This window comes from Elgaria multicarinata, chromosome 14 (genome assembly GCF_023053635.1).
Source record: "Elgaria multicarinata webbii isolate HBS135686 ecotype San Diego chromosome 14, rElgMul1.1.pri, whole genome shotgun sequence".
NCBI classification, from domain to species: domain Eukaryota; kingdom Metazoa; phylum Chordata; class Lepidosauria; order Squamata; family Anguidae; genus Elgaria; species Elgaria multicarinata.
In genome coordinates, this window is record NC_086184.1 from 12,497,308 (window position 1) to 12,510,869 (window position 13,562).

General features: G+C 38.1%; 1 protein-coding gene across 1 annotated transcript in view; it reads left to right on the forward strand.

The window, feature by feature from the left end:
• ITFG1 (integrin alpha FG-GAP repeat containing 1) overlaps window positions 1-13,562 on the forward strand; it is a 113,618-nt gene that overhangs the window by 22,475 nt on the left and 77,581 nt on the right. The window contains exons 7-8 of the mRNA XM_063141244.1: window positions 6,240-6,298; window positions 7,921-8,005. Of these exons, the coding sequence (XP_062997314.1) occupies window positions 6,240-6,298; window positions 7,921-8,005 (144 nt within the window). The remainder of the gene's footprint in view (window positions 1-6,239; window positions 6,299-7,920; window positions 8,006-13,562) is intronic.

Consider the following 13,562-nt stretch of genomic DNA (forward strand, 5'->3'; position numbering starts at 1 on the left):
CTAGACAGCCTGTGATTAATCTTAAATATGTGAAGTTATGATAATATGAAATCTGGTTGGCTTATTTCCTTTCGTAAATGTTAAGATATGTCAGAGTGCCTGTGAGAGCAAGGATTGTTCTGTTTGGTGCAGCCTATTGGACTGTGACTCGTAGAAATCAAACAAGTTCTCTCCTGCTGCTGTTTTATATTGCTTTTAGGGTAGTTCATGGGCCAGGGAGCAGGATATTAATTTATTTCCAGGATTCTAAAGTAAATAAATGCTTTTAGAACTACGGTTGAGTTTTGAAAAAGCTTGTCATATGGCACAGGGGTCAACTGTTCAAAAGAGAAGAGGGCTAAAATATTATATCAGGTGTGCACATATGCCCCTACATTAGCCTAAGGTACCTCTTTGGATGCTGGATGTTTGCTCTCCTGGATTCAGAAGTGAAGGAGTCTATATTGCATGAAAACAGATTCGAAAAAACATTCTTACTATTTCTCTTTAGGGAAAACTGAAATGTAATTAAACTGTAATTTGAAAAGAAAAGCATTACTTTCTAATCTTTAAAAACGGGAATTCAGAAACTGTATTAAATTGCAGGAATGTCTTTCTATAGTAAATACCATTCACCTGAAAAAAGCAGTTGTTTTAATGCACCATTTTCATGTATTATAGCATTTAGATAATTAGTGTAAGGGGAATGCAAGGGAAATAATTTGGCTATTCTGACTTTCTGTTCCTATGTTACTTAATGTAACTACTGTAAATCGTTTGTTTGGGAAAAAATCTTCTGCAATGAGTTTAAAAACTGTGTCTATACACAAATAATGCTTCATGTTAAAGTGACAACAAACTATGTAATCTTGGTGCTTCTCATGAAGAAGCAGCAATCTTAATCTAAAATCAAAATACTATATTCACTTTAAATATTCTTTATTTTTGTGGTGTGATGTGCTTGAGCATCCTTGGCTGGGATCTAAAGAACCCACAGGTCGTTCCCTAGCCCCATTTGAGCTTTGGGCTGGTATTTCTCAAACTGTATCTCCGTTTCCCCAGTTTGCATGACATATCACTTGAGAAACTGAGGCAACCTTTAAAATCAATTTTGAAATGGGTTTGGGATCTGTTGTTTAAAAGAGGGGAAGTTTCCCCCCCCCCAAGGAAAGTCACACCTGGCATGTCTAAAGTAGCTCTTTGGATGCTCATCTCTATCTAATTACTTTCATAATCTTGTGTGGTAAGTCAGCAACATTCAGACGTAATAGTAACCCATGATTAGCACTACCCCCTCCCCCGTTGTGAGGAGATCAAAAGCTTCCACCTATATTTTAAATTAACCATAGTTTAGCATAACATCTTAACCCTAAATGTTGGTTAATCTTAACTATGGTTAGTCAAAACAAGCCAGCTTCATAAACTATCATTTGAAGTTGGCTTATTCCCACTAACCATTTTATTTTTGATATAAGCAGTCATAGGCATCGGACAGTGGGCTAACAACCTGTAGCTAGATTCTATTCAGTAATTATTTTTATACTGCAGCTTTAAAATTTTAAACTTTTACATTGTATTTTATCATCTTATATTTTATGGTTTTAATTGTTGTGAACCACCCAGAGAGCTTTGGCTACTGGGTAGTATAGAAATGTACTAAATTAATAATAAAATAAATAACCCAGATTTTTTTTTTACTATTTATTTGCTTTCAGTATTTCTGCCTTGCTCTTTTAGTCCACAAGAAACCCCCCAGCAGATTTACAAAGTTGAAAACAATATAAAACTTTACACATACCTTTATTTTTTTTTAAAAAGTAAATCCAGATTAAACACAAGCAGGTTGCTGGAAGGAAAGTGATACCTTCTAGGGCCTCAGTCCTACTTGACATTTCTGTTATTAAATTGAACCAATTGTCATTCTAATTGCCAATGCAAGATGCATTGAATTTTCACCATAGATTCAGGGATGGAGTATTACCTGCCCATCCATCAACAAAGAACTTTGGCCATTGGCATCTTTCATTTTAATACCAAAAATAAAGGTGGTGTATCTAGGGTGACCATATGAAAAGGAGGACAGGGCTCCTATATCTTTAACAGTTGTATTGAAAAGGGAATTTCAGCAGGTGTCATTTGTATATATAGGGAACCTGGGGAAATTTCCTCTTCATCACAACAGTTAAAGCTGCAGGTGCCCTGCCCTCTTTTAAATCTGCTCACTCTAGTATATTGCACCAGGTTCCCCATATATACAAATGACACCTGCTGAAATTCCCTTTTCTATGCAACTGTTAAAGATACAGGAGCCCTGCCCTCCTTTTCATATGGTCACCCGAGGTGTATCACTCTAGTCTTATCTCCTTGCTTTCGAGCTGATGTGCCTCTAAAATCTAAGATGGATACCACTTGCTTTCAGGACTGCTGTACAATATTCATATACATCTACATTTCTGGTCATAATTTTGTCCTAAACTATCAGCATATATGATTTGCTAGAATGCTAGAAGCTTTGGGCTGCCACTTCTGAAAAACCCCTCATTGTCTTATCTCCCCCTTTTTCAGACAAAAAGGAGAGCAAACAAAACCCAACCCATTTTAGGAGGTGGGGGTGGGCAAAATGCATTACAGTAGACAGAACATACATCTCCCATTATAAGCACCTTGGTTGTTAACTTGGTAAACCTTTCAGACATTTAAATTATCATCTTGCTGTTAGCTCTTTGCAGTTTGCCTCCCTCTTCGTTCTTTTTTACAAATCCTTGTATTTATTCCTCCCACATGCCAAAGAGCTAAACACATGCTTTGTTTTATTGCTAAGCTGCGTGGCACTGTGTTGTTGGCTGGTTTTAAGAAAAACAAACCCAATCCCCATTTGTTTTAGAGATGCTTGTTATTCTGGTCCTATTACTCAGTGAGTTTAATATACAGGGTTGTTGTTGTTTTTAAAACAAATCTTATGTAGTTGAAAATTCTGTTGGTTTCCATGATTGAGCTTCTTCTTAACCGGCTTCTATCTTAAAATAATAATAGTGTGAAGGAAACCTCACCCATAATATGATGCAAAAAGGTTATTTGGAGTCCCTACCACATTTAGAAGCCAACACAAAGAAAAATATGTGTGAACTTTTCCAAGACCACTCAGAAACATCAACTGGTACAGAATAAAGCAGCTAATTTATTTATAGGAACTAGCTGCATAGATCTCTCCACTATTAAAAAAATCTTCACTGGCTTCCTGTGCAAAGCTTTTGACAAAGTGCCCCATGATATTCTGATTAACAAACTAGCTAAAAGTGGGCTAGATGGAACAACTATTAGATGGATTCACAGTTGGCTACAGAATCGGACTCAAAGAGTGCTTATCAACGGTACCTTCTCAAACTGGAGGGAGACAACGAGTGGGGTACCGCAGGGCTCAGTCCTGGGCCTAGCGCTCTTCAACATTTTTATTAATGATTTGGACGAGGAGGTGCAGGGAACGCTTATCAAATTTGCAGATGATACAAAATTAGGTGGGATAGCTAATACCCTGGGAGACAGAAATAAACTTCAACATGATCTTGATAGGCTGGAGTGCTGGGCTGAAAACAACAGAATGAAATTTCATAGGGATAAATGCCAAGTTCTACATCTAGGAAATAGAAACCAAATGCGCAGTTACAAGATGGGGGACACTTGGCTCAGCAATACTACAAACGAGAAGGATCTTGGAATTGTTGTAGATCACAAGCTGAATATGAGCCAACAGTGCAATATGGCTGCAAGAAAGGCAAATGCTATTTTGGGCTGCATGAATAGAAGTATAGCTTCCAAATCGCGTGAGGTACTGGTTCTTCTCTATTCGGCCCTGGTTAGGCCTCATCTAGAATATTTCATCCAGTTCTGGACATCACACTTCAAGAAGGACGCAGACAAGCTGGAACGTGTTCAGAGGAGGGCAACCAGGATGATCAGGGGTCTGGAAACAAAGCCCTATGAAGAGAGACTGAGAGAACTGGGCATGTTTAGCCTGGAGAAGAGAAGATTGAGGGGAGACATGATAGCACTCTTCAAATACTTAAAAGGTTGTCCCTCTAGGAGTCAGCAATGACTCAAGTGCTTTGCACGAGAGGTTCCTTTCCTTTTTCCTATGGCTTTATAATTTATGCTGGTTTTGAATAACCTTAGACTGGGTTCTTGTAAAAGTGGGCTGGGGGGACCTGCAGGGGTATTTCCAGAGAAGGTGTTTATTATGCAGATTAAATACAAGCAGGTTGCTGGAAGGAAAGTGATACCTTCTGACTAAGGTATTTGCATTTGAACGACTGGGTCATTCTACAGGGAGGTACAGATGACGTCATCTTCAGTTTATGGTTCTCCTCCTCTTTCCACCTTTTTTTTTAAACAGAAAAAAACACACACATTAAGAAACAAAAGCCAGGATATCTCCACAATGCTTTTCATAGTTAGCGATAGGAACCCTTTGTCTGGAAGCTCCCCAATTGTTGGAATGCAACTCCCATCAGCTCCAGCTAGCTTGACCAGTGGTCAAATACAATGAAAGTTTGTTTGTTTGTTCCAAAATTGCCTACAAAGATAAGGAATAAAACACACGCAAAAAAGGAAAGAGAAATGGCTAGTGGGAAAACAACATTGGAGGGCCACACATTCCCTACTCCAGTTTTAAACCTATGTAAACACATTTTAAAAGCCAAGGTATTTTAACGTAGTGCCACATCACTCCATATCGTTGCTCTTAAAAAGAGTTAAGGGAGTATTAAACGCAGATGAAGCAAATTATATTTTTTAGGTCTTTTCATTGAAATGCTCCATGTAAAATAACAATGAAGCTATTGTAATTGTTTTATGGCTGAATTGCAAATTATTTTAATCAGCATGCTATCATTTTCCACTTTTCCAAAGGACATTCTTACATTTCAGAATTTGAATTGGCCATCAAATGTAAAAGCCTTAGCTACACGATACAGAGCTGGTGGAATTTTCACGTTTTTAATATGTGATTTGTGTGAAAACATAGATTCTTCTGTGGGTTGTTGTTTTTATTGAGACACAAAGAAACCAGGATTCAGGTCAGATCCCAAACTAAAATCTGTGTGGCTTTTAAATTCTAATCCCAAATGCTTCAGAGCTAGACCCAAGAAAATAAATAGAACGTTATGTTCTTAAACCAATCCTATTCATTTCTATAGAATTTAGATAGGAAAAATTACTTTCGATTGGCAGGGGGAAAAGTACTTCCAAACATTTATCTGCCCAATGAATTTATTGATATTTATTACCAACAAGGGTCAAAAGTTTAGATCACTTTGAGAAAAAGGGTTAGAGAAATCAAGAGAGATGGATAGAGCTCTCATTAGCTGAGAGAGCTAAAAGGAAACTCACCATTCAGAAGCACTTCTGAATACCTGATGCTTGGAACAACAACAGCATTCTCGTGTGTCCCAGCCATGATGGTCATGTGCTACCTCCAGTATCCAAGGGAGTAAGCCTGTGTGCACCAGTTGTTGGGGAACATGGGTGGGTAGGTGCTATTGCACCATGTCCTGCTTTGTTAGTCCCTGGTCGACAGATGGTTGGCCACTGTGTGAACAGAGTACTGGACTAAATGGACCCTTGGTCTGATCTAGAACAACACTTCTTATGTTCTTAACTTTCAGTCTGACCAAGCAAGGTCTTGCTTCTTTAACTGGATGGTGGGGTGTTTCTGATGTAATGTCCAAGCTGTGGTTTGGCCATCAAGTCCTACCCTTTTTCTTGCTTGCTCCCATCCCCTCTTCCTCTTGAACACTCTAATCCCTTCTTTGACCTGGGTTTGAGTACATCATGGTTTGCTGTTAACATCTGAATTAGCAAATTATGGTTTGGGCTTACCTTCCAAATCAGAAATTGAAACCCATGTCAAAGCATGCTTTCCAATTCTGGTGGGAAGGGTAAGAACAAAGCAGAGTTCACCATATTGGTTGTAATGACAAACTCTGGTTTGTTTGAAATCAGAAGTCAGGGAACTGGGGTGCACAAACCCAAGGATGCCTAAATTATGGTTAGTATTACAAGTTCGAGAGTTTCAGGGTTCTAACAGGAATCTGTGTGCTGGTTAAAAATGACGCAGGGGATGTATTTTAAGAACCATTCTAACTAAGATAAGGATGGCCTTGTATATTTAGATTAAATGTACCTGTTTGAATTAAATATCCAAGCAAGATGTAATTGGTGCATATATTGAAGTTTTGTTGACATTTCCCTTTGTATCTTTACAGATTTGTTTCTTACAACAGTAGATTCCGGCCAAATTCAGTTCGAAATATGGGTAAATCAGGTAAAGAGACCAATAGTGCAAATCTTTTAGAATAGAAATACTAAATATATATGCCCCTCAGAGGCTTTAAACGTAGATATCTAATGATACTGATTTCAAGAATAGAGAATCTTCATTATATTTTGAATATTGCTTGGAGACGTTTTACTCAGCATCCCTTCCCCTGCAGGATTTTAGCATGGCTGCCAATTAAACCAATCAGTCTGCCCTAATGTGTACGTTAACAGGAGTCCCGTAGTGATGTCATCTGTTGTATGAGATTACTGCCATTTAATTTGTCAGCATGATGGAAAAATCTTTCAAGAGAGTACTTCTTCCCTGTTGCCTTTCGTATTGTTTAAACACGGCTCATTCCCTTCCCTGCCTCCACCTTCCCACTGGAGATATGGAGAGGGATGGTTTCTTCCTAGCTATTTTTCCAAAGAAGGCGCTGCTGTATAACTTGGCGTGTTGCAAAACACAGAAGATCATCTGGAACTGTTGCTTTAGTCATGTAAATGGCTAGTCACCAAGCCAATGTAATTCTTGCAGTTGCTGATCATGAGAAAGATAAAAATGTCAAGTGGAGTGCCATTGGCCAGGAAGCAATGCAAATCGATGAACTATATATATGGGAACTGTTTCAGCGTCATTTTAAAGAAGATGTTCCAGTTTTTGTAGAGTGGAGGACGTGACGGGTTATTCCTCAGAAGCACCTGCATTTCACATACTTTCTGATTCTGCATTTTGTGGATTACTAGTGGAAATCCCATGTCCCCACAGGGGTTAGTAGCCTGAGAATGATTGGATACAAACATGTTTGCCCATTTCCCTTGACACCGTTTCCCAACATGCTTCAGCGCCTTTCCAAACGTTCTGTGCCTTTCCTTTCATTGGCCTAGCACTCTTAAGAGGTCACTGCAGTAAGCATTCGTACATGTGCATGCCAACAGCTGCAGTCAGACAAGACAGGCACAATGTGTTCAACTCTGATAGCTTAGTAACTTTGTTTGAATGCTTCAGTGTATCTAAGTAAGGGCTGTTTCAACCCATTCAGAACCCTTTCTTTAGTTATGCTAGTAAAGGCTTTGCAACTCGTGAGGTTTGAAAACCAAAAGTAATGCAGGAAAAAAGTGATTCTACAGTCCTAACCACCCTAGGAATTTCACTGAAGGACAGGAATAGATACCTAAAACAAAGTAAATAAGACAGAAATATATTAGTTCTAGGATGTATCAAATTGTGCTATTTCCCATGGGCGATATCCAGTACTGCCACTGCACCTCAGTTCATTCGGTTGCCAACGGGACCCACCGCTAGCACAACAGGAAGCTAGCACTTCCTACAGCATCTCTGGAAATGAGTCAAAATGCTAGTTTGCAGAATGGAACAGTTTAGCAGAGCGCCTTTCTGTGAGCTCTGCTGACCTGCTCCATTTCAGATATGAGCATTTCTGCTCAATTCTGGTTGCGTTATGAACTGTTAGCTTCCTGTGCTACCGGTGGGTCCTGGTGTCATGCGGGAAGCACTGTATACTGCCCAATGTGTTTTGATGTTGGGTTTCCCACTACATTCATGAAGGCGATGATCATGAATTTGTACAACTAATATTTTGTCTTTTTCCATATCTTTTTCTCCCGTAGGATGGGAATTTCTCCACACCTACATTTAAAAAAAAGAAACCTGAAGATGTTACTGTTGTTGGACAATCAGTATTCGCCGATTTTGGTGAGATTCCTTTCCTTCCTTCCTAACCTAAATATTTGACATGTGTAAGCACTGTATAAAAAAGTATGCGTGCACATAGTCAACTCCTTTGGTGATTTGACAAATGTGTTTGATATCTCATTGTACAGCTATTGTAGGAAACTCTTTTCTACAATTTTAAGGCAGTCATTTAAAAGACCTTAATAGATAAAATGCCTATAAACTCTGTAATGCATGACAAACATTTAAATTAATTAAAGTAGCTTATAAAAAGATTGATGAAACATGTCAACATTCTTAATGGTTATAATTGCCAGTTGTTTCACTAAGCTTCAGAACAAAGAGAATACTTAATTTATATGTAAATTTAGTTTGGAGCAATTTTTGGTCAGCAAGATATATTTTTTTAAATAATGCTTTGGGTTTTAATCAGGGTTCAAATTAGGAATCATTGTACATATTTTAAAAGCCTAAAGTCTTGTTAATAACGAATTAACCCCAATTTTATTCTGTAGTTGATTGTGAAAAATGCTACTTTTACCTCTTTTAAGTAGGGGTGTTTTAGATAAAGAGCTATTTTAAACTTTATTTCTGAGAAAGAAAGTTTAAAATAACTTGCAGAGTGTAAATACCTACTCATGTGATCTCTTGTGGCAACCTTAATGCATTCCATTAACCATTTTGTAGTTAAGCAGCATGGTTTAGCGTGTTGTCTGAATGGGTCCAAAGACATGTTGTTTAATCTCATGTTAATGTTTATTAACCAGGATTTTAAATCATGGTTACTTGTCTTTACATCTGTAGTACTGTCTTACCATGATCTAAAAGCAAACTCATCAGGGCCATAGATTCTTTCTGTAGTTCATCCCTTTCCTAATGCAGATGCTTAAAAATACTCACAGACATTCTTATGCAGTTCTGTTTGACCTTTAATTAAATACCATCTCTCTTGGGTGACACTTCGGCTGGTCCCTGGTGTGGGTACTGAAAACATCTAGCTGCATTAACAGCAACAGAACAAAGTCAAAGACTATGAAATTAGATTTTTGTTTTTTGTTTTGTTTTTGCCATGGCATTAAATTAGAATGTTCATTAAAATCTAGGCCAGACTCAAATGTATATTTGCATGCAGTGTTGTCTTTTAAAGAAAAGCCCACAAGGTTTGACTGGAGGTTGGGAGCCAAAATAATCTAAACTCTCTTTTGTCCGTGTTTCTTCAGTTTCACATTGTCCTAGTGCAGAAAGCTGTTAATGATTCCCCAAAAGCAGATGGTATTGAAAAATGCCATGAATACTAATAAGCATAAAGTATATGTCAAATACATTTATTTTGAAAGATGTAAGGAAGAAAAGTAATCTGGAATTGAATTTCTTCTCACCAAGTGTTATAGCTAACAGCAGTGGATAATATCACCAAAGGGTGCATTATAATTTTAGAAATCTGCCACATTTTAGGGAAGCATGAATTAATGTGGATTGCAGGAAGTGCAGAAAAGTAAAATACAATTAAACAAGCCTTTAAAATGTGTAATAGTTCTTTACAATTTGCCATTTGGAGTTTGTCTTTTTGTGGGGGGAAATTAAATAACATCCCCCTAGCAAACAATTAACAGTTTCAGTGTTAAGAATAAATAAAGCATTGGGGCAAGAGGAGGTGCAAAACTTTCTTCTCTGGAAACCATGTTATAACCACATTATAACAGTGATAAATATAGGGAAATTGCAGGTTTGCAAGTAGTATGCCATTGAATAATAATATGTGAACCGCCCAGAGAGCTTTGGCTATCGGCAGAATAGGAAAATAATAAATGAATGAATGAATACCAGTTGCTGTGAAGCAACAGCAGGAGAGAGCTACTGCCCTCATGCTGTGCTTATGGACTTCCCACTGGCATCTGATTGGTCGTTATGAGCAACAAGATGTGGACGTGATGGATCTTTAATCTGTTCCATCAAAAGCACCTTGAGTCCTTATCTAGTCACTGTCTAGAGACTGGACTTGCATGAAACCCAAGTTGGCCCTTTCTAAAATAGTGGTGGGCGATTTAAGTTTCATGGAAGTCCCAAAAAGCCAATTTACTCTCCAGGAAACAACAGTGTTTGTGTGGGTGAGTGGGGGGGTTGGGGGGGAACTGTATTGTAAACCAGCTCTTCTCCCCTTTCTGAAAACCATTCCCTCTACAATGTGCTGAGTTCATTTTCGTATAAAATGCATCTTTAATCTCCATGTTGTTCATCTGCTAAAATATCCCCCTTAATCGGTTTAATTTTAATTTACAATTGGTTTTAAAACAGCACTACTGCATTAAGAAAACTGGAGAATATTATTTCAGCCACTTTAGTACATTAATAACAAGTAAATTAGAAATCTTCATCTACAATCCATTTTCATAGAATTGGGTTTTCTAGTGTCTGTTTTAAAGCTGCAATGTTTAGAATATCTTTCTATGTAAAATGGGTTGAGCTGGGATTGATTAAAATCATTTAACAAAGTTGCCAGTAATTTCTAGAGATAGGTGCACTTTTGGAAGTGTTCATCCCCTAAAATTTCATTTAGAGATTCACTTTGTAACAATGGTACTGAATATATCTGAGATTTGGCTTCATAAAAAAGAGAGCTTATTTTTGTTTGTGTGTTCTTTGAGAATCATATACACTTGCAATTGACTCTGTATGCAAGTATGTTCTGTTGCTTTCAGTTTCACCAATTTTATATTTTTACATGAAGGGACAAAACTTATAACAAAGGTAGCAAAGCAATGTTGTTTATACCCAAGGGAGATCTTTTTTATATGCCTTTTGTGTCTGCATTACAAATAGCTTCTATTCCATTTATCATTATTTTGGAGACATAACAATGAAGTTACAAGCAAAATAAAAACAAATGATGAATAGATAAAACCAGTCAGTAACGTATCTATGCATAAATCTTTAAATTTGTTCAACTAGCACTCAGCTGTCACAATCCAAGTTTCGAGTTAAAATAGCACTGTAGTTTCCTTGCTGCTGCCAGTAGTGAAAAAAGCCACCGTTCAGATAATCTAGTTATAGTAATGCTTATATGACACTCGCTCAAACCAATGGGTGTAGTCAGTCATGAGTCAATTAGTGAGAACAAGCCAGGACCAAACTACGGTTTCAAATCAGCTTGTTCACTTACTAGAACAATGGTGGGAACTGGTGGCCTCCAGATGTTTGTTAGACTGCAACTTCCTCCATCTCTTCACCAGTGGCTATGCTGACTAGGACTGACAGGAGTTTCAGTTTAACAACATCTGGTGGCCCATACATTCCTGTCCACTGTACTAGAGTTGAAACATACCATAGTTGCCTGAGCGTGTATATCATGGGGAATTGTGGCTTGTTTAAAAGTGAAAACACCAGCTTCTGATCTCCTTGATAGGCATGAACGAGGATGAGATGGCAGATGGGACATGTGTGAGCTCAAGAATGACCATTGTTTATTCTGTAGCGGGGGACCATGCTTTCCTGTTACATCTCACTTGGGCTATAGGCTTCTCAGGGCTCTAGTCCCAATGTAGACCCTCAATCTCATCGTGGCCCAAGTTGATCTTCATGTCCTCCAGAGTGGAGGTGTTAGTGTGGTGTAAAGGCCAGCAGCCAGAAGGAGCTTGCAAACTCTTCTATGCATGCATGGGACTGTTTTAAGTGTATGGAATGTGTAGATCTCAGACTTAGCCTCAAATTCTTTTTGTTAAATTATTTGTGGTTATCGCAATTGATGGGGTATTTAAATTGTTCTAGCATCTGCTACAACATTTCCATTAATAAGCTTGGCAAGGCTACCTAGTCATATTTTTATAAGCTCCAGAAAGTTGATTGAGGTGGAGAGGATGTGTTAATGTAATCCCTTTCCCATCCCTGTCACCTCCTGCTGAGGTATTTACATCCCTAATTAAAAAGGACAACGCCTTGGGAGGGTTTTATTTAAATTGAAAATTAATCCAAACATGAGCATAAAAGTTCTCACTGGGTGGCAAAACAGAACAGAAAGGAAGTTAGTGCCCAAAACAGAAGTTTCATCTGACTTGAGAGTTGGCTGCAAGAGCATAAACCAATGACCCTTTTGCAAAGTAGATTGTATAAATATGTAAATAAAATACAATTTCGAAACATCATTTTAGTGAGCATTTAGAGGTAATGAGACAGTCATAATATTTTTGGCCTTTATTGCTGTGTAAAAGGTTCACCAGATTCCATTACGAGTAGCTATGAGAATTATTATTAATAATAATAAATAATTATTATTAATAATAATTAATAATTATTATTATTATTAATTAATAATCATTAATAGTAATTATTATTAATTATTAATAATAATTAATAATAATTATTAATAATTCTCATAGCTACTCGTAATGGAATCTGTTTAATCACATAGTAGTGAAGAGTAGGCTTTGAGGTGTTTGTACATTCCTGACAGTTTCCAAAGTAAACACCTTATATCAGAAATATAGGGGCACTTTTTAAGATTAAACTACACTATTGGTTAGTTGTATGTTCACTTGATGGGCAGGTCTACACATAATGAAAACCCAGTGTTTTAAACCCTGGGCTGTTGTGAATGACCCAGCATGCTACCTAACTCAGGGTGTTAAACAGCACAAGGACTGAACAGGGAATAGCATGACGAATGAATGGGGAATATGCACATAATGATGCACCATGTTTAGATCAAATAGTTTGGGCTGGTAGTGGTGGTACAGAATTGCACATTGAAGGAGAAGAGGAGGTAGTCCATGAACTCTTGGCACATTCAGGGGACCAACAACGGCACATCTATGCAACACTTTTTCCTGATATGTCCAAGACAGGGGTACAAACTGAATGCTGAGGGCCTGCAACGTATTGGTTCATCTTACCTAAGGTTAGTAGGCAAACATGGATGCACCTCTCTCCTTTGACCTTAACAATGGCTTGCAGAGTCAAATAGGAACCCTATTCCTAGAATTCCCCCTGAGTGCAGTGGGGTGCTGCCGTGCTTCTTGAGGACTGGAAAGAACATGGGGTTCTACGGGGTTTTCTGCTCCAGTTTTGTCCTTTTCTTGGGAGTAAGGGCAAAGTATTAAGAGAAATTGTGATGCTTTTAGCTTAGGAATTTATTGCTTTATAACAGGAGATGGCTAAGAGCCCTACGAAAGGAGGCACTGCAGTCTTGTGACACCTGAAAGTGAGGATAGTCTGGTTTTTCTCAAGGCTGCTAGTTTTTCAGGCAGGTTCTTTTCTATATCTCAAGGCTGTGAACTATTCTGGTCTACAGAGAAGCAGCCCAAGCTGGTAAGGTGTGAATATGCCATCCCTCCCTCCAGAGGGAAGGGGGAACAGGGTGGCCGAAGCTGAGTTAGACATTGTATAAAGCCTGGAGGGATTCCCAGCTCTGGGGCCTTTGTTCTCTATCCAGGTTGGTGTGGCTAACGAAGGAGTAAGTAAAGCATAGGCCAGTTAGCTTTCAGAAACGAAGCTTGCTAGACAAATCTTTTGATAATTTAATTGACAAGCTCACCCAAATGAAAGGAAGGAAAAACTAATGAAGAATGCTACCTGTTTAATTGTT